Source organism: Molothrus ater, chromosome 1 (genome assembly GCF_012460135.2).
Source record: "Molothrus ater isolate BHLD 08-10-18 breed brown headed cowbird chromosome 1, BPBGC_Mater_1.1, whole genome shotgun sequence".
NCBI lineage: Eukaryota > Metazoa > Chordata > Aves > Passeriformes > Icteridae > Molothrus > Molothrus ater.
The window spans coordinates 26,274,239-26,293,837 of NC_050478.2; the positions used below are offsets into that span (position 1 = coordinate 26,274,239).

General features: G+C 38.5%; 1 protein-coding gene across 4 annotated transcripts in view; it reads left to right on the forward strand.

The window, feature by feature from the left end:
* The window catches only part of UMAD1 (UBAP1-MVB12-associated (UMA) domain containing 1), an 80,010-nt gene extending 69,107 nt beyond the window's left edge, over positions 1 to 10,903 (forward strand). For all 4 annotated transcript variants that reach the window (XM_036405577.2, XM_036405569.2, XM_036405574.2 and 1 more), the window contains one exon: positions 9,160 to 10,903. In XM_036405577.2, the coding sequence (XP_036261470.1) occupies positions 9,160 to 9,417 (258 nt within the window). In that variant the 3' untranslated portion in view covers positions 9,418 to 10,903. The remainder of the gene's footprint in view (positions 1 to 9,159) is intronic.
* Positions 10,904 to 19,599: the final 8,696 nt, after the last annotated feature.

Consider the following 19,599-nt stretch of genomic DNA (forward strand, 5'->3'; position numbering starts at 1 on the left):
TCCTTTTAAGATCCAGGGGTTTAGTTACTTAACAAAACTCTTGAAAGCACAGCTGAGGATGTTGTTTCCAGGTATCGCTGGAGGAAGATTGACCTGAGTTCAGACTAGTAATTCTTTTCTGTTCCCTCTACTTCTTTTCTGAAAGTCAAATCCAAGATAATTTTCTTTTCCTTTCCTCTGATAGAAATTGTTACCCCTCTGTCTTTTTCCTCTCATTGATATTGACAATCTAGGGAGATATTTCATTGATGTTGCTGACTCCCTCAGTTACTCAAGGAAAGATTTCCTTTCATTTAAAAAACCCCAAAACCAACAACAAAATACCTTCTGATCTATACTTTTTCCAGTTGCTCTGGTTTGCTGGAAAATATATTGGCTTTATTTTTGTGTGCAACTATGTTTGCTAAATATTTAATATTTTCTTACTGTTTTTGTTTAATTGTTAAAATTCCTTTTCCTTTTTTTTTTTTTTTTTTTTTTTTTTTTGTAGACAGCTCTCTTTTGCATTCAAATCCTTGAATTTTCACACACTTAGTATAGTAATGAGAGAATGCAGTGTTAGCCCTCATTTCAGAGGTTCTGCCCCATCTCAGAGAAGCTGTCATCTTTTTCCTGCCATAGCAGGTTACCCTGGTGGAGCTTCTACAGTAGCAGGGGGTGGGAACAAGAGATAGACATGAATGCAGAGACCCAGTTAGTCTAATTTCTGCTGTTCAGATCAACCTCCCAAAAGTCTTTAGGACCTTTTTTTTGCTTGAGGCAGTAGAGAAAATATCACATCTTGTTGTCACTAAGTACATTGACGAAATGTAGCTGCTAAAATCAAACAAATTATTTAAGTACTGGTTTTTAATTTAATTTTTTTTGTTTAATTATGCTGTTAAAGTTTTATATTAAATTAATATCTTAGTATATTCTCTGGCTACATTTAAAGTCAGTTATCTGAATTTTGCATTACCTCATGAATGAAGGTAGCAGCAAAATAAATGTAAATGCTTTGTGCTTCTGGATGATACTGAAGTTACAAAACAAATCCATTATCAGCATTTATCAGACTTGCCTGTTCATTTTGCAATATATTGACTTGTCCTTCACTTCTGATTTGTGGTTGTGAAATGCAGTGGATGTCTAGAGCTGTGTGCATTTTCAATTACTCAAATTCTTCTGGCTTGAATTTCACTTACTATAGTAATTTTCATTAACTTTTTAATCTTCCAGCACACATGCTTTAGAAAAAAGGAAAAAAAAAATATCTGGCCTTGTTAGTATAATTTCCTGGCATTAGCAGAAGCACAATATACTAAATATTGTTCATGTTGCTAATTATGTTGAGATCTTTGCTATGAATAGCTTGCATAGTACTATGACGGAACAGAGGATCTAGATAAACTGTTCCTTGTTGAACCCACACCCCTGTCTTTCTTCTAAGATAATTTTTGTTACAATAATTGTGTTGCAGAGGGGACTGCACTGTAAAGATGGTGCCCTAAAACTTAGGGGCCTCCAGAGAGGAACAGGGAGGCAGCAAGGAAAGGAACCCTGATACTGAGGGGGCAGAAGGGTTGATACAGGTCTTCAATTATCAACAGTGGTGAAATTGGTTTGGATAGAAGGAAAGATAAGAGCATAATTACTTTACTTAATGATGGGAAATTAAGCCTTATAATTTTGAATAAAGCTTTAGAACATTTTTATAATTTGCCATTATAGATGCCCACATTTGAGATGTTTTGGTTCTCTGTCTTCAAAAAATTATTGAATGAAATAAATAATAGGAGTTAGGAATAAAGGAATAAAAGTAGGAATTTGAAATAAAAATATCATTATACAATTTTGGTTATATTAAATTCAATATATTTGCTAAGTTTATCACTAACCCCCCTCAAAATATTTCCTGTGATGTATTGTTAAAGGGAATTGAATCAGAACCTTCATCTTGTACTGGTTTGAGTTTGCAAAATTGGTAATGAAGAAAATCAGGCGTTTTTTTCCTAGGATGACAAAATGAGGTAGTTGGTTTAGACACTAGATTTGAAATCTTTTGTAGTACTTCAGAATACTTTTCAAGGTAGAATTACATTCTATAAGTTCTCATAAATAAAACTCACAGGCATCTAGTATTTACTAGGATTATTTACTAGGATTATTTACTAGGATTATTTGAGAAAAATAGGTCTGTTTCTGGACAAAACCTTATTTTTTACAGAAAATGTACATTTTTTTACATTAACACACTTTAACCATAGAACATTCAGAGTATCCAGAGTTCAAATGGTGACCTTGCAGTTCTCCCCCTCTATAGAGATTAACAGTTTTATGGCTGTTTGAGAGGGTAATAATCACATCTAATTACAGCAAGCTTATTCTGCATTTACACTATAGAGTTGTTCTAGTAATTGCACTTTTCCAATTGCTTTAATGCCAATAAGGATTCAGAAGTGTACATCAGTATTGATACTGAAAGTGTGGTTCAGCAAAACTTTCCCTGCTGTTCTTTGCAGGCCAAGATACTACATGAGGAGCTTTGCTGTAATAAAGAAAAACTGTAGAATGTCAGAGCCTCTTTTCATTGTTTCTTGAGAATTTTTTCTTTAAGATTTCAGTGACATTAACCTGACCTTGATTCCATTCTAGTTAAGAAACAGCTGAAAAGCATGCTCTAGAGGAGAAAGAAAAATACCTAAAATATATGTAAAAAATTAGTTTAAATATTCTTAAACTCTTATTTTTAAAATTGGTTCTATTTTACTCTGAATAGCAGTATTGATAAACTTGTACAGGTAGCAGGAGCTCTTTAAGAAAGACAAATTGCTGCTGTATTACAAAATAAATTTCATAAGAAGCTTGGAAACTAGAGCCCAAAGCAAATGGGAAAGCTGATTTCCACTGAGAACCATTCTTGCTTTTTTAAAAGCCTCTCCAAGGACTCAGTGTTAGCCCAAACCTTTCAGCCTGTATGTCTGCCCTCCTGCAGCCCCTGAGAGCACCAGTCCCTTGGCCACTGCTGCAATCCCAGACACTGCAATTCTGCTAAGAAGGCAAGCAAGCAACCAGAAGAAATTTGGATATAGCAAGAAGCTACTGCAAGGTCTCCAGCTCTTACATCTAAATTTGCTCTCCCAGCTAAGAGTAGCTTTTCTCTTGAGTCTCTGAACAGGAAGGCTGATTACAATTTTGAGTGAACCTTGAAAGAATAGCATCTCTCATTATTCACATGTGATTTTCTGAAACCACAGGGCATCTGTATTGTGCTTGTCCAGGTGGGTTTGTTCCTTTCTTACAGTCCTGTAAGGATGCAGGTCACATACTTACTGGTGCGTTGGGCTGGTTTTGTGTTAATGTTTTGGGTTGGGGGTTTTGTGGTACTTGAAAATGATCATGTTGTGCACTTTCCCCACTGCCAGCAAGGTTTTACTGATCCTGCATGGACATCAGAAGGAATTTTGGACATCAGAAGGAATTTTGGACATCAGAAAGAACTTCTTCACAGAAGGGGTTGTTAAAATTGGAATGGACTGCCCAGAGAGGTCATGGAGTCACAATCTCTGGAGGTGTTTAAGGAAATCCTGGATGTGGCTCTCAGTGCTATGGTCTGGTTGACAAGGTGGTGTCTGGTGATAGGTTGGACTCAGTGATCCCTGAGGTCTTTTCCAATCTTATTGATTCTGTGATCATGTTCCCCTAGGTTAAATTTTTGAATGCAAACCTTGTGAGTATTTTTTCTTTTCTCCTCTGTTCATCTTTGCCATTACCATTTTTATTTGAAAAGTGAATTGTTGTCATCAATGTAGATACTCATTCTGGAGTTCCCACAAATTTTCTAAGGACATCCAGTGAGTACCCTAAAGCATCAACTAAAACACATTGGAGGAACAATCCCATATGACAATTTCCATTTCTAGGTACATCAGTAACTACTGCATAGTATTCTAGATACCTTATGATTCACTATTTCCAGTAATCTCATGAAGTTGCCTGAAATAAAGATAATTCTTTACTACCAGTCACATAGCAAGTGTTTGTCATAAGTATCATAAGTATCATATTGCTGGATACTTACTAAATACTCTGGAAGACTGAAGGTACTGTTTCTTTCTTGAGGCTGGTTTTAAGAAAAATAGGTCTGTTTCTGGAAAAACCCCATCTTTTTTACAGAACATGTTATTTTTTTTAATTAATCATTTTTAATAGAAAACCTTGTTTGAGGGTTTGGATAATAATAATGCTGGCACTAATCTTTGATTCTCCTTCAGAGCACTGTAAATACAGCTTCTCCAGTACATTGTAAAATGTGTGGTTTTTCTTCCTTATGAGACTCTTGGCAAAATTTATGGTTAATACAAAGACATGCAGCAAATTAGATGTTTTTAAAAACAGCTGAGAAACATCTTTTAATAAAGATAAAAGATGAATAATCTACTTTAGAGGGTAGTTTTGTACTTAGTTTGTTTCAAAATAACATTGTTTTCAAAGCACAATTAGTATCTGGTGGCCAGCTACTATATATATTCACATAGTGTTTCTTTTCTCCTGTTCTTTTGGATTGCAAACCAAGAATACAGAAGACACTGTCCTTATTTGAATTAAATTTTATTGCCATACCTTATGTAATTTTTACTAATTTTTTGACTCCTTGGTGTATGGTGAAATGTAAATCAGTGATCTTCTCGGTCCATTCAATTAGTATTTCTCACAACAGGATTGTGTGTCAGAGCATTTGGCAGTGCTCAGTTTAGCAAATGTCCAGATAATATGCTCTGAATGCACTGTACTCTGGCTAAGGAAGTTAGGCATTTCAGTAGAAACCAGTGTGACTAATGTGCAATATCAAATTCTCTAGGACTTGCAGTTCTATATGTGCTTGAAGAATGCATGCATAAAGCATAAGCCATTTCATAACCTTGACCTGGGCTGCATCACAGCATTCTGTGCTGGTGTTTGTGCTGGAAGTGACCCTGGCACCCATGGGTGACTGATGTTCTCCACCAGAGTGTCCAGTTCTTCATCACATTACCTGAAAGCCTGCTGGGCAGCTTGGCTTCAAATGGGTTTAAATGGGCTAAGATGTATTTCATTCATATTCACCATATGAATGAAATACATCTTAGCCCATTTAAAGGATATCTTCACATTTTGGAGGCACAGAAACATGTCTGGTTTGATAGGGTCTTGCACAGGAGGCCAACATCTAAATATCACTACAGGAACACTCAGAAACAGTTCTGCAAAGCAAAGGGCAATAACTGCCTGTGGTCACTGCTCTAGGCAGAACTGAAAATTTTCTTCTTGTTACCTGAATTCTTCAGGACAGGAACTTTTTTCTTCATATAGAGAAGTAATATAAAATGTGATTTCTTATAAACGAAGAAGTGAATGCAAACTTTTTAAGATCATTAAAAATAACTGTTTTCACGGGAGAGACAGTAGTGGATTAAATGTGAAACTTAAATAGAAAATCTAGACTCCTTTTTCATTTGTGTTGTGAATGGATCTTGTCATATTAGGCCCAAGACCTTCTCATGAGGGGTTGAGTAAACTAAGATCCAAAGACCACTGGAATTAAGATAAGATCGTGGCATTTGTTAAACTGACCTGACACTTTCCTTTGTTTCTTACCAGTACTATGTTTATGTCAACTGTTTTGGGCTTTCTTTCTGATACTATTTTGACTATTCAAATAGTATCATAACCTATTAAGACTATTAAGAACCTCACTGACAGTATGCAGAGATTGAGTTTGATAAAATGATGCTTTCACAGTAAAATAATTCTAACATAATTCATCCTTCCTTGATGCAGTCTTGCTTTCAACTATGGAGTGGGACTTGGGAGTTAGCAAAGCTGGTCCTTGCTCCATCACTGTCAGTATATTGTATCTGCTATGTACAGAAAGGGCTTTAATTTCTGGGTCTGCCTATTTAGCACCATTCTAACAAATGTAAGGTTTATGGAGGAAAAAATATCCAAGATGCTTTGTTCTTGCTCTGACATTTTTTTCCCCTCTTTGAAGTTAGTTTTGCCACGTGATGGTCTAATTTGCATTTTAAATTGTCTTCACCCAGCTTGGGGGACAATTGAGATATAAACAGGTGCTCATAAAAGTATAATTTGCCAATCAAAATAAACATTAGATTCTAGGGATTTCTGATTATCATCTGAACGATGGGAATAGGACAGTGAGTGAGGGATCATTTTCCCCTGAATATGGGAGGGGAGGGAGGCAGAAAGGTCTTTGAAGATCTAGTTTAATTGATTCCTAGATGTAACCCAGTTTTTCATCTGGGGCTTTCTGGCTTCCCTTCAGAATATGGGAATGGTAAAAGACAAGCAAGTACCAGCACCTCAATAAATGATCCACAAGTTCTTTCTTTCAAGAAGGAATGTAATAAATTCCTGCCGAGTAGAAATTAAGAGAAGTTTTAAAGTTTACAGCAGCAACAAATTTAAGGACTCACCTGAAGTGTTGTGGGGCATTCTTTCAGATGAATATTAACATAAATAAATGTTCTGTCTGTTTGGCAGTGTTCTTAGCAAGAGAATATGTGTGTACCAGAAGATGTTTATGACTTCTGTTCTAATGCATACCTTGGGCCCTGGCAAGAAGGAAGACTTCTCTCAAAATGTTAGCAATGAACAGCCTTTGGAGCTACTACTTCTTAAAGGGAGAGCTGATTGGAGATAACTGTGCTGATGAGAAAAGTACAAGAGGTTTTGGTGTTTTTCCTGAACTTACAGACTTCCAGTACTATTGCCCATGGTTTTTTTTTTCTCACAGCTTGGAAAGTTGGAATAGAACTATGGAAGAGAACTATCTTCCTGGCTTCTCTGCTAGCTTTCCTATTTTCCCTGTCCTCTAAAGGTACCAGAATCAGTAAGGAAAGCCAAAATAAATCTTTTCTATCAGCTGTTGCCTCTGCTGTTGCACGTAGCTTTCTGAAGAGCTGTTAACTACATCTAAAAATGGAGAACTGAGAAAAGGAAGGACAGGGAAAATAAAGACATATCTGTAAACTGTCGCTGTAGGAATTCTATAGTAATAGCCATACCAGTATTACAGTTGCATGGAGAATGTTGCTCCTCTTGTGTAGTGGATCACAACTAGTAAGTTAGTAGCTGTATGTAGCAGTCACTCCTTTTAATAAACTTCTTAACCTTCAGAAATTTTACATGATTATCCTGTGACATGATAGTAACAGATCTTGGGAAGTTTATCTTAAGCCGTAGGTTCCAAATCATTGTGAGCATGAACAAAAGCATCCAAGTGAGGGCCCCCTTTCAGTGCAGCACCACTGACTAACCCTTGTGTGCCAGCAGGCTGTGGAGGAGCACGTGCCACCCAGGTCAGTGCTGGCTGTGACACAGCCTGGCCAGGTCATTTGTGTCACTGTTGACTCGTCCCTGGCAGGTTAATAGGAGGTTTAGCACTGGTTTATCTGTCCTACCAGATGAAATGCTGGGTTGTGTAAGGAATGACCAGTGCTCAGGCTGTGTTCAAGGCAAAGCCAGTCCTTTCTTTGGGAAGAAGATGGAGTGTCTTTTCCCTGGGCTAAATGCTCTGGGCAAGAAAACAAAGCACCCACCACCACCCCACCACCCAAACTGCTCTCCTGTCAGACAGCAACGCCCTCAGGGTCTCTGGAACAGCCATGATCTGGGATATTCAACTTTAGCACAGGTCAGATATTGAGCAGCACAACACCCCTAAAAATCATGGGTGCAGGCAACCTCCATATGACTGGACTCATTTCACTCTTAGGATCAAGTGAATACCAAATTAGTGTTTCAAGCTTTCAGTGCTCTTCCTTCCCTAATAGCTGTATAAGCTTTGGAGTTTTCTGTCTGCATGTTGACTATGGGAGGTTGAAAGGAAGAAGTCTGGACTTCCTCAAAGTCAGAAATTTCTGTCTGTGTTCATGGCTCTGACATGACTTGTTAAGGCACTTTGAAACACCTTACTGAATATCTCTGGACATGTGCTGATACAAAGTAGAAATCCTTACAACAACATCTGGCTCCTAGAGATCACAGAATCATTGAGTGGTTTGGGGTGAAGGAACCTTAACGATCATCTCCAACCCCCAAATCCCCTGCCGTTGCCAGGGACACCTTTCACTAGACCAGGTTGCTCAGAGCCTGTTATCAGGAACATCATTATGGGTGCCTAATGAGAGGTATCAGTTTTTATAGAATTTTATTTCTATAAACAGTAAAAAAAATTACATTTGATTTCTAGAGGCAGAGTAAATAGTATTTTCTTTGTTCTTAAAATGGCCAAAGTGTCAGGATAAACAGTAAGATCATATTGGTAGGTAAGGATCAAAGCTTGCAATTTGTTGTGTCCAGCATTATTCTGTAAATTGTGTCGACTACTTCTGTATGGCAAGTTTTTATATTTCCTTGTTGGTTTTGGTTCTTGGGTTGTTGTTGGTTTTTTTTAAGTTTTAACTGTGTTTTTCTATAAAGAACATATTTGGTACTGCATATGTTTCCCTATACGATAGAACTTACCAGCCTGTCATGCAATTCTATTTCACACTGGCAAGCAACATCATTAATCCTTTGAAATAACTGGGATAGGACAGTTCTTAATCACTTAAAGTCATGCTTTTCTTGGACAACTTCTGGAAAGGCACAGGGGGAACAAAAGATGGAGCTTCATTAGTTTATGAAAGGAATTGTATGAAGTAATTTCCCCTAAACAAGACTGAACATAATGACAAAAAGTCCCATGAGCCTTATGGGTTTCATAAATGCAGAGTAATTTTGGGTAGCCAGTCTGAGTTCAAGAAGTGTTTGGACAACATTCTCAGGCACATGGTGTGACTCTTAGTGTGTTCTGTGCAGGGTCAGGAGTTGGACTCAATGATCCTAATTTCCCTTCCAACTCAGCATATTCTGTGTTTCTGTGATCTCAGTAATCATTACAAAGAGTCTCATTTTTTGTTTTAGCCTTAATTCTGGTGGACCTGAGCCAAATAATTATATCAACATGTATTAAGAACTGCTATTTTAGATCTACCTAAACTGAACTCTGAAATTGCTTTTATTTGTTTGGGGTTTTTTTGTTTCCCTTTGTTAGTAGGTCCTTGTGGTTCTAAGTAAAAAGCCATAACTGCCTGATTTGTAGTGTGTAAATTTCTGTTCCTCTGTTCTCTTTAGATAAATACGGGGCAGCGGTCCCAGTTGACTGTATCAAGCACAGAGATGGGAAATCAAAGGAGCCAGGCTTTGGAGAGCAGCCCTTTCATGTCAGAGCTCCTGAGTGATGTCCCCTTTGCCCTGGCGCCACATGTGTTAGCAGTGCAGGGCACCCACGGTGACGTTCCTGACCGGCTGCTCACCTACGACATCAATGATAATTTATCAAGGTTTTGGTATGACTTTACACTTGAAAATTCAGTGCTTTGTGATCCGTAATGTTCTCTTTATCTTTTCTGCCTCTGTCAAGGAACAGGTCTTAAATTGAAGATAAAGACTTACTTTAATTGACTTAATATTTTGGGGGCTTGCCTCTGGTATATCAAAGGGGTTATTATTGACAACTGTGATATATTTCTTAGCTTTAAGGGAACTATAACTTAGTACATTAAATATTGCATTTATTTCCAAAGAAATCAAGCCTCAGTAGGAGACTGGCTGCTGGTATCTACTTCCAGTAGGTAGGCTGCAGACACAAACATTTGACTTTAGAGGAAGTCTATGTCTCAACTGTTTTGTTATTTCAATTAGTTACAAAACACATAGATTGTGTTACACATATTAAGATCACCTCTTGATTTTGTACAGATAGAAATCAATATTAAATGCTAAAGCAATGCTGCTCTGCACTACTGGACAGAGAGCTTTTCAGTGAAACCAAGTTTTAAAACTCAGAGTTAATTACAAGCCCTTAAGTAATCATTAAGACTTAATAGAATTGGTTAAACTTACCAATTTCAAAGTGAAAATCAGTTGCTTCCTCCCCTTTTCCAGTAGATGGTATTTTGTCTGTCTCATTTTGTGTCTGCCTGGAGAAGTTGTCCCCGCCTGCCTGTTGGCTGCTGTTTGTTCTCATTACCACATGTGTTCCTGATTTATATACAGATCAGCTTTTCCATTTTAACCTCTTTGCCCCCTGAAGAAGGAAATCTCAGGACACGTACTTTTAATGGTCACACCCTTCTTTTTTTAATTTGTGTGCCAGAGGTACAGATGGCAATGTTTAACAACAGGAAAACATTACATTGTTTCTTATCCAACTAAATTAACCTGCTAAATGCCTAAACACACATTCTCACAGACCACTGTGTCCCCACTCACAAGATTTGAGCATGTTTTTACCAGCTAAGACCAGAGCTGCTGTTCCACCAGCAACAGCTCTCTGATGTCACATCACAGTTTGTGATGAATGTGTGACCTGTGGCACACACTTGTTTTCTCTCTTGGGGTACAATATATAGATTGTGCTAAATGTTGGTGGATATTTTCCTGTATTTTTTATGCTCTTACACTCTTCTGGTAGTTTAAAGTACATATATTTTCAGACTTGGGTCCTCTTACAGTATTTGAGATAAATACTGTAAAATGATGAAGAAATTACATTGTGAATATTTCTTAGGTTGTTAAATATTAATGGTTTAGAATTTTTTTAAATGTGCATATTTTATATTTTTGACAGCTGTGTTCTTAAATGTTTTGAAGGTATTTCAAGGGGAGTATCTGTGCTGCACTCAAATAAAAAAGCCAAGTAATAATGAGTTGTTTTTTTATATGTGAGAGTTATTATGTGGTTTCACCTGTATTGTTTACTGCAGCTCTGACCATTTAGCTTTCATGGGAACTTGAACTTGGAAATTCAGTTTGAAAATCTTTTCAGTGCCATTTTAAAATTAGTGTCCTTCTAATAAAATATATCACACTCTCATCTGATGGATTCTGTGTGCTGTGTTGGTGACTTGCAGTGGTTTAGGTGGCATCCATGACACTGCTTGGAGAATAGTTTGGCTGGGAGCTGGGAAGTACTCAGGCACTCAGTCCTTGTAGAAGGAAGAATTAATTTTATGAAGTTATTCAGAACTGTTTTGTTTTCTGAGTTTTTTAGTTAACACATACTGAAAGCACTAAAACAATTTTAATTATTATTTTATATCCAGCAGTTAAAAAACTGATCATTCTACAAATAGCATGTTTCCATTCAAGCTGTCCATTCTGAATCTGAAATGTTTCTGCAGCTGAGCTGGTCTAGAAGCAGAGCTGTAAAGCACTGTTGAAGACCAAACAAACTCACAATACTGGTTCTTTATTTGCTAGCTGGCTTGGTATGTAATTTTTTGCAATAATTTTTTGCCTAAAGTTAGACAGTTTATCTAAAATAATTACATCTTGTCAGATTTGAGCTCTGTTGCACTCACAGGTGTCCTTTCAAAAGGAAAGGAGCAGCAAAGGAGAGTAGGGAGTAGATTGTATTTACCATGATGAGAAATGTGGGCAGTAGGTTTAAACATTTGGTCTTCATCCTTAATTGCCTCCTGTAAAGGGTAAAATTTACACCCAGCAAAGCAGCACTAATGAGCAAGGGTACTGGGAATGTATCTCCTGACTGCCCTCCCTTTAGCAGAGGCTGGGGCTCCAACCTCTCCCTTGCTTGAGAATGCCCCTAAAATTGGATTGGTGCCTTGTGGCATGTGTTGAAAGGTAAATGAAAGAACAACTGCATCCAAAGCAGCCTGTCAGAAGGCTGACTGGGAGATGGTCCCTACAGACAACTCCCTGCTGACAGTGAGAGATGGAACCAGACAATGTTGTGTCCAGCAGGTCAGTCAAGGTGGTGGTTACAGATCTGGTTTCTGCTGTTTCTGTACAGTGTGATCCAAACCCTGATATGACAGTCAGCAAATACACACTTGTGTGGTCACAGAGGAGAGGGCTTCACCCTAGAGCACCTAAAGGAGAAATGCAAAGAGCATATTCACCACAGCAATTACAGTATCTCAAAATAACACACAGTTTATTGCATTTTTAGCTGGAGAACCTGTTATGTTCACAAAAGCACTAAAGCAGCCTCCTGGGCAAGATGAGCAGGTTGTTCTGAACAATAGCATAAAACTGGAGCTTGAGAAACTGCCCTCCTGCCCACAGCCACCCTTCTGTTATGACATGATCATTCATCTTGCTTTGGGTTTTCTCTGCTCAGCCTGGTGACTAGGGAGAGGAACCAGAAGTGCAACTCCTGGGGGTAACTCCTTCCCTTCCTAACTGCAACTCTTCTACTGATGACAGGGCCATTCCAGATTAACCAGATTTCTTTTTGAAGCCAGAGAATGTACAACAACAAAGAAGCAGAATATCCTCCTTAAATTCCAAAGGTAGACTCCTGTTTGGTGCTGTAGCAAGACAAAGGTTTAGTAAGCCAAGCTGAGTTCATTCAGCCTACAACCCTGCTGTGCTGCAACTTTTCATCAACATTAAGCCTGACTTTCTGTAACGAGCTCGCAAAATTAGGAAGCATGTGTTTTAGGCCAGACTTCTTCCCATCAATGTGTCAAATTCCTTAAATGAAGAAAAAAATTTAACTTCTTGTATCCTCCATTGAAACGGTGTTCTTTCTTTACCAGTAGATATTTTTGTACTTAGAGTCTCCTAGAGAACTACTACCTCTTCTTCTCAATGTGCTTCTGAGAGATGAGTTCCCAGAGACCCTTTCTTAGCTGTCCTGCCTGAATCACAGCCCTGGAATCTGAATGAAGTGCAGATGGCAAGAATATGATGACACTATCATACTGGTGATCTGATCAGGACACAAATCAGTATCATGTCCCACAGTCCTTTTTGTGCACATGTAGTAGACAGCACAATAGTGCCTGCACATTAACACAAGTAATGGGAGATTATCAGTGGATCACATACTGTTTGAACATTTTGGAACAGATCTTTCTTTTTAGTCTGCAGCCTTCCACGCAGAATTCTTTCTAAATTGTGTTTTCTCCAAAACAGTCATTGAATATTCAATTAAAGTTTACTTTCTGATGCTATATCAGAGTAGCTCAAAGAGCTTTGTTGTATCACAGCTCAGTGTTTTCTCCCTTCTACAGAAGCAAAAGTCTGGCTGTATGGTTCATAAAATAAACCAGAAGTTGTAAAGCTTTCAGCAGGTTATGATGAGATGTTGGAGAAGCCTTTTTTTAATTCTGTAGCAAAAGAGAGTATCTAGTGATGGAAGTGGAAGTTATGGTGACCCCAGAAGGATGCAGCAGCTGTAGACCAGAGACAAGAGAGGGCTTAGTTCTGCTAGCCAATTCAATTCACTTTTCCTTGCTGCAAAGATAAAATAAACTCTTGAGATCAAAGATCTAATTTACAAGGCTGTCCTCTCAAGTCAGTTGACACTTGTACTTCAATAACAGAACATGAAAGAAACTGCTCAGAAGCAAACAAAAAAAAAAAAAAAGATGAGCCTTGATTATAAACATCCTTCATTCAACTCTTTGTGGCTATCAGCATCATGGTTAGAGTAGCCTCTCACATCCAAATGTTCATGTAAGTGTTCTGGGAGGTCAGCTTTGAGCATCCATCTAAATCTCACTGGAAAAGAAGCAGATGGGCTCGGAAAACAAAGCCCCAGGTGGAATAGCCCATCACAGAGGTGGGAATTACTTTCAAAGCAACTGATACTAGTAGAACTTCAGTCTGACCTTGTGCCAGCCTTTTTATGAAGAGTTCTGCTATTTGTCTGTTTTCCTTTAGAAAATAAAGCAACATGTGACATATTGTGAGCTGTAGTGTAATTTCCTTTTCCAGCTGTTTTTTAAAACTATTGGTGTATCTGCTTGGCTTATTCTGCTCTTAAAGACACTTTTAGATTCCTGCATTTTGTTCCTTTAGATTCCTTTGAGTTTGTCTATGATATGTTTAGATAGGGCTTATCTTAAATACTTAATATCTGTATTATCAATTTATTCAAAGGATCTTTTAGTTCTTATTGGTTTTGTTATTATGTCTTCTGCAGTTTGCCTAGTTCTCCTTCAGTTGTCTCTCAAATAAAAAACATCTACACTTCTCCCTCTATTTGTTAGGGTGGAATAGAACATATGCATTAATTTTATCCCAGAAAGGATTGCCAATTTTTTTTCAAGTAATAGTACAGTACTTGCAGGTATTACATATGAATGATAGTATAATTATGGCTAAAAGTAGACACATGGGGTTAATGTTTGCTATCTTTTAATGCAGTTCAATTCATGTTGTAATTGGACTTCTGTTTTGGGGGCAAAGTAGGAAAGTGTTGTTATGTCAATTTTTACTGGTTTAATAGAGGAATTTAAAACTTCCTCTTTACCGATGTAGTTTGCAATATATGCAACTACCCAATGATCAAGTTAAAATAACTGCTTCAAAACTAGAAGTTGCCATCCTGTTAAGAAATGGCATCAATAAAGAAGGCATTGATTGAGAAATGGAAATGTAGTGTTTTGCTGTAGATCTCTCAAAGGCTTTACAGTATAAGTCAGTATTAAAATTCATCTTGAATCTTAATATCATACATTGAATACAAGTTATTTAATCCTAGGACAGCTGTAAAAAATAGAGTGAGTGAACAAAGATGGCTGACATATTTTGGTTTACTTAGAGGCTAGCTACCTAAATTATTTCATGTCACAGTTATTCACATCAGAAATTTTGTGTAACACTGTTGTTATAGGTATTTATTTGTACAAATCTGAGAGAAACTGTAGAAATAAAGCCATTTTTCAGGTTTTGTCCAAAACTGTTCACCTTCATAATTAAGACTTCTGAGTCTTCTCAAACTCAGAGACTTCACCACCACCTCTGATGGCTGTCTCTTTTTCTGAAGAAAGCTGTACCCTATTTTAGAAGCATCAGTATCTGGGAGATCCTCTGCTCCATCCAGCTGGGACTGACAGATGATTTCCAGCACGGGGCATATCCTGGTAGACAGACATCTCCAGGGTGGTAGTCCTTAAAGAAAAGGATGTTGTACATAGATACCCTGTGGGTAAAAGGAGTGCAGAGCTGACCAACTTCCACTGCTGTCTCCAACATGACCAGCCACCTGATCACAGATACCTGACACAGCTCCTCTAAGCATGAGAGGTGCTGCTGAAGTCAAACTCTGTCTTCTTGGAAAACAATTTGCCTTTTTTTAAACCAAGCAAATTCATCTTCTGTGATCTGCCAGTCTTAGCAGTTTGCCTGTGCCGCTTCACCCTGCCTAAACCAGGAGGGGAGGTTTCAGATGTGATGCTAAAGGCTGAATGCTAGAACAGGAAGTCACTCCAAGACTGGTCTGCTCACCACAGATATCAAAAAGAAGTCAGATAAGATTTGCTCTGCAAGGATCTCCTGTAGCAATGGAAGTCTCTGGCTGTTTATAAGACTACATGCACAGCGTCTCAAAACATCACTTCTTGGTATTAGATTGGGTTTTATAATCTTAATGGCACAGAGCAAGAAAAATGTTCCCAGTGTGACCTTGGCAACAGCAATTTAGCTGCACAAAGATTATTTTCTCCTATACAGTTAGGAAGAATAAAAATCACCTACTACAGCCTTCTTAAACAGATGAGGTAATTCCACTGAAGGATAAAATCTTACTTGGAAATTTGCAAATATGTTATTCTGGTTTTAGATAAATTAACTGAACAAGGCCTTTCTGGCACCTTCTGCCTCATCTTGCTTCAAAGAGTTTTTCTGGCTTGTGCACAAACTCATATTCTGCTCTCCCAAAGAAATGATGAAGATAACGTTGAAAAAGTTCTCCTTTGAAACATCATCCATTTCTGATATATCACTGTAGCCTGGAGATCACTTCTGATAATATCACTGCTGTCTGGAGATCATGACCAATAATTTGTCTCTTCTAGAGGCTTTCCACTGAAATTGGTATTAAAACAGGTGATGTGTGCAGAGCAGTCTCAGCAAACTGGATCAGTGTAGGCCTTGCCTGAGCAATACAAGAAGAGAGAAAGCATCCCCACCATGAGATTTAGTGTAGAGCACTGGTGGCATTGGAAATTAAAATACCCTAAGCTTTTGAGCAGGGAGGGGAAAAAAAAGGTTACAATTTGGCAGTCTGCTCTTATATAGCTGACAGAATAGCTGACAGAAATGCTTTTAACAACACAATTACAAAGCAACACTTGGGTTGCTCCATTTACCTTTTCCCCTTGTATGTGTCTATTGACCATAAAACTCCTCTGGCCTAGGGAAATCCCTTTCCACAGTGTTTATTATTATTAAGTAAGATTTATTACATTATTAAGATGATGAAATTTGATGTAAATGGGGGAATGATAAATAGGGGGAATGATTCTTATCTGAGGATTTCCTCCCTTGACCCTTTTGACCCAGATCTGTCCAACCTGACCTTATAGGTGCCTTTCCTAAGTGCCTGGTGTTGTGCTGGCTCAGGCCAGGCCAGAAAGTCTGAGCAGGGAATTTCTCAGACACAAATCTTCCCTCTTCTCTGCTTCCTCCATGCTGATGTGCCTAATTACAGTCCCAGTCATCCTAGTTTCCATCTGCTGGGAGGAGGGACGGGAAAGAGGAGCTCTTTGTCCACAATTAAGATGAGAATAACCCTCTAGCTTGTCCTCTCTTCCTTTGGCTGTCTATGCAGGGAGCCAGCTGCTGCCAGAGACAGCTCCAGCAGCATGTCTGGAACAGGACAAAGTTCTCTATTTCAGCTTTTTGTCCTTCTTGTCTCCTTATGGATTATATCTGCAGAGATCAGAACTGTCACTAGCACTGGAAGGCTGTATTATAAATGGGAATTAATTTACTTTTAAATAAGTATTTTGTAATTTGTTGTTCACAGTGTTTAAGACCCGATGATGTGGTCTGGGGAAGATTCAGTGGGCTGTTTCTCTGCTCCAAATATAATGAAAGAACTGGTCTGTTGCCAGCCATGGAGGAGGGAGGAGGAGGAAATTAGAATATGCAGCATTTAAGGAAAAAGTCAGATAAAAATAAAACTTAATTCTGTAGATACAGTTTTACTCATGAATTGAACTGCAGTTCAGAGAAGGGAGATGTAGAGGAAGTTAATTTATAATGGCCACGCACATCCTGAAATGGACTGAGGTGGATTTCAGAACATACTGCTTAGTTGTAGGCCAGCAATCAGAGTTTTTCAATCTGCTGCTTCCTCCAAATGTGTGAAAAAACAGCCTTGTGAGTTCACATAACTGCTCAGTTGTCAGTTGGTGCCTCCATCTTGCCCTCAGCACAGTGATATTTTATGCATAGACAAAAAAAGCAGTTCTAGAAGGGAAAATAGATTTTTATATGAACTTGCATTTCAGCAAAGTTATATCTTGCACCATCATAACTAAGAACAGGGTTTGTCCTAAAGATCATAGCAAAATTAATGTAAAGGGTACATGTATGCACAGAGAATGTGGATACATGTTACATATATGTCTGTATATGTAGGTATGGATAGAGATACAAAGTGATTGTTCACAGAGAGTGAATTCCACATGGAGTGAGACTGGTCCTAAGTATCTTCAGAAACATTTTGTATGTACTTTAATTTAGTTGTTAGAGGCCACATATGGCTCTACTGGCTGAAAACCTGTATTGTTTTGCCATATCTTCTGTTAATAACAGGTACCAGACAGTCCACAAAAAATACCAGACTCTTTTTTTTTTTAAATGCCACGTACAAAATAGTACTTGAAATTTTCCTAGTTGTAATTTGTGTGAAGGGGCAAAGAGACTATTTACACAGACAAAGCTGCAGTTTCCAGACCTGAATCTTTGCTCATTCCATGTGAACCATGTGCCTTTAAAAACTGCTCTCTATCCTCATAATTCCTTATTATAGGAAATTGCAGTTGGCAGCAATCAGGTTAAGTATTTAAATATTTTTTATTTAATTGAGGGGATTAAATTCACATTTCCAATTTAAAATATTTTCCCATCCTAACTACAAAAGCTGGTTGTATGTTTTAAAGCTTTTAAAAATGTCAATATTGACTTAATGTGAAAACACATTACTATCTTTTTCTTGTCATTTAAAGACAGACTCATTCTCTAGCAGGCACCAAATAATGTACTATTTTGATTCTTCAGTCCCCTTCTCTATCCCTTTCCCCATGGCTGACTTTATGTCATATGTGGAAAAAATCCTCATAAGGAAATTGCTGGCAGAATCTGGTCAAGAACAGTGATCTCTCTTGGTAGAGGATCAAGTCCAGCTCTTTTTCTGTAGTCTACATTTTGTTTTTAATTTTTTTTAGTCTAAATGACTTAGATATTTCCAAGTACAAGGTTCAGAGAAAAGGAATTGTGCTGACCTCTTCTTTGAAGTAAGATTAAAAAAAGGACAGGGAGAAAGTCTATTAAAATGTGGCTGCCTTCCATGCTTTTTAAAAATGTGCTGTTTGTGTGTACAATGCCTGCCAAGGAGTCTGTCTGCATCTTGTGTGTTCCAGTCAACAGTGCACGCCCTTCAATTGCATCTCATCTCCATTTTCGGGCAACTCCATCTCACCTTTTCTGTGCTCTTAGGAAATATCTGAGAATTTCATCAGTACAGTCATCTGTGCCTTTTTCATAATGCTTTCAACTCTCAGGCTGCTGGGACCACTAAACAGCCACTGAACCCCAGTGCTGTTGATGGCCCAGGTGGGGTGGCACTCGGAGCCAGTGGCATGGATTCTGGGGCAAGAGCTGCATTCAGGTTGTCCTGAGGTTGACTTTCTTTTTAAAATCTAGACCATTAAAGCCATTTCATTCTAATCTAAAAGAGCATGAATATTGCAGTGCTAAGCATAGCATGGGAGTTCTGCTGCTTTGTGGGGAAATATTCTCCCTGTGGAGTATTTCCAGAAGCTCAGCACAGTGGCTGTTACCTGGGGTCCCTAAAAGGCAGCCAGTGCAGGAGCTGTGCTTTGTAAGCCAGCACATCCTGCTAATTGCCAGCTTCACTGGCACAGATTGGAGCCTGCAGCCCCTCACTGGGCTCACCTGCTGATCCTGCAGACTGAGGGATCATTGATCTCAGTGGAAGCAAGGAGATCAATTGGGAACCAGGAAGTTTTTTTGATTACTAAGGCAAAATTTTGCTCTATGACTGTGTCCCATTTCCAAGCTCCTGCTGGATCTGAGCTCTGCTTCTTGTGGACACAGACTCCTTCCTACCTCACAATTCCTAGTAATTATAGGGGTCTATAGGGGCATCTAATTCAGGGGTCTGAAAGACTTCTTTCCTGAGACACACACCCAAATTGTATCCTGGGTGCACATCAAGACGAGGCTGTGGCATCTGCTGTTTTTCCCCCTACTTTGCCTGCATTAGAAAGGAGTGTGTGCAGCTAGAGGAGGAGTTCTGCATTCTGTCAAATCCCCACCTGAACCATCAGAGGTCCAGGCCTTAGGACACAGCTTCCTACATCCCAGAGCATCCCTTCCCAAAGTTCACACTCAGTCACAGTCTGATGGCTTTCAATGAGGGACTCTTCATCCTCGGGGTTAAATCCTCACCTTCCTCCTCTGTTTAAACAGAAAGGTATGTATTCAACCTTTATATAACTGGTTATAAAAAAATGAAGGTTTTAAGAAAAACAACCCAAGTAAGATCATTTGAGTACAGTCTGT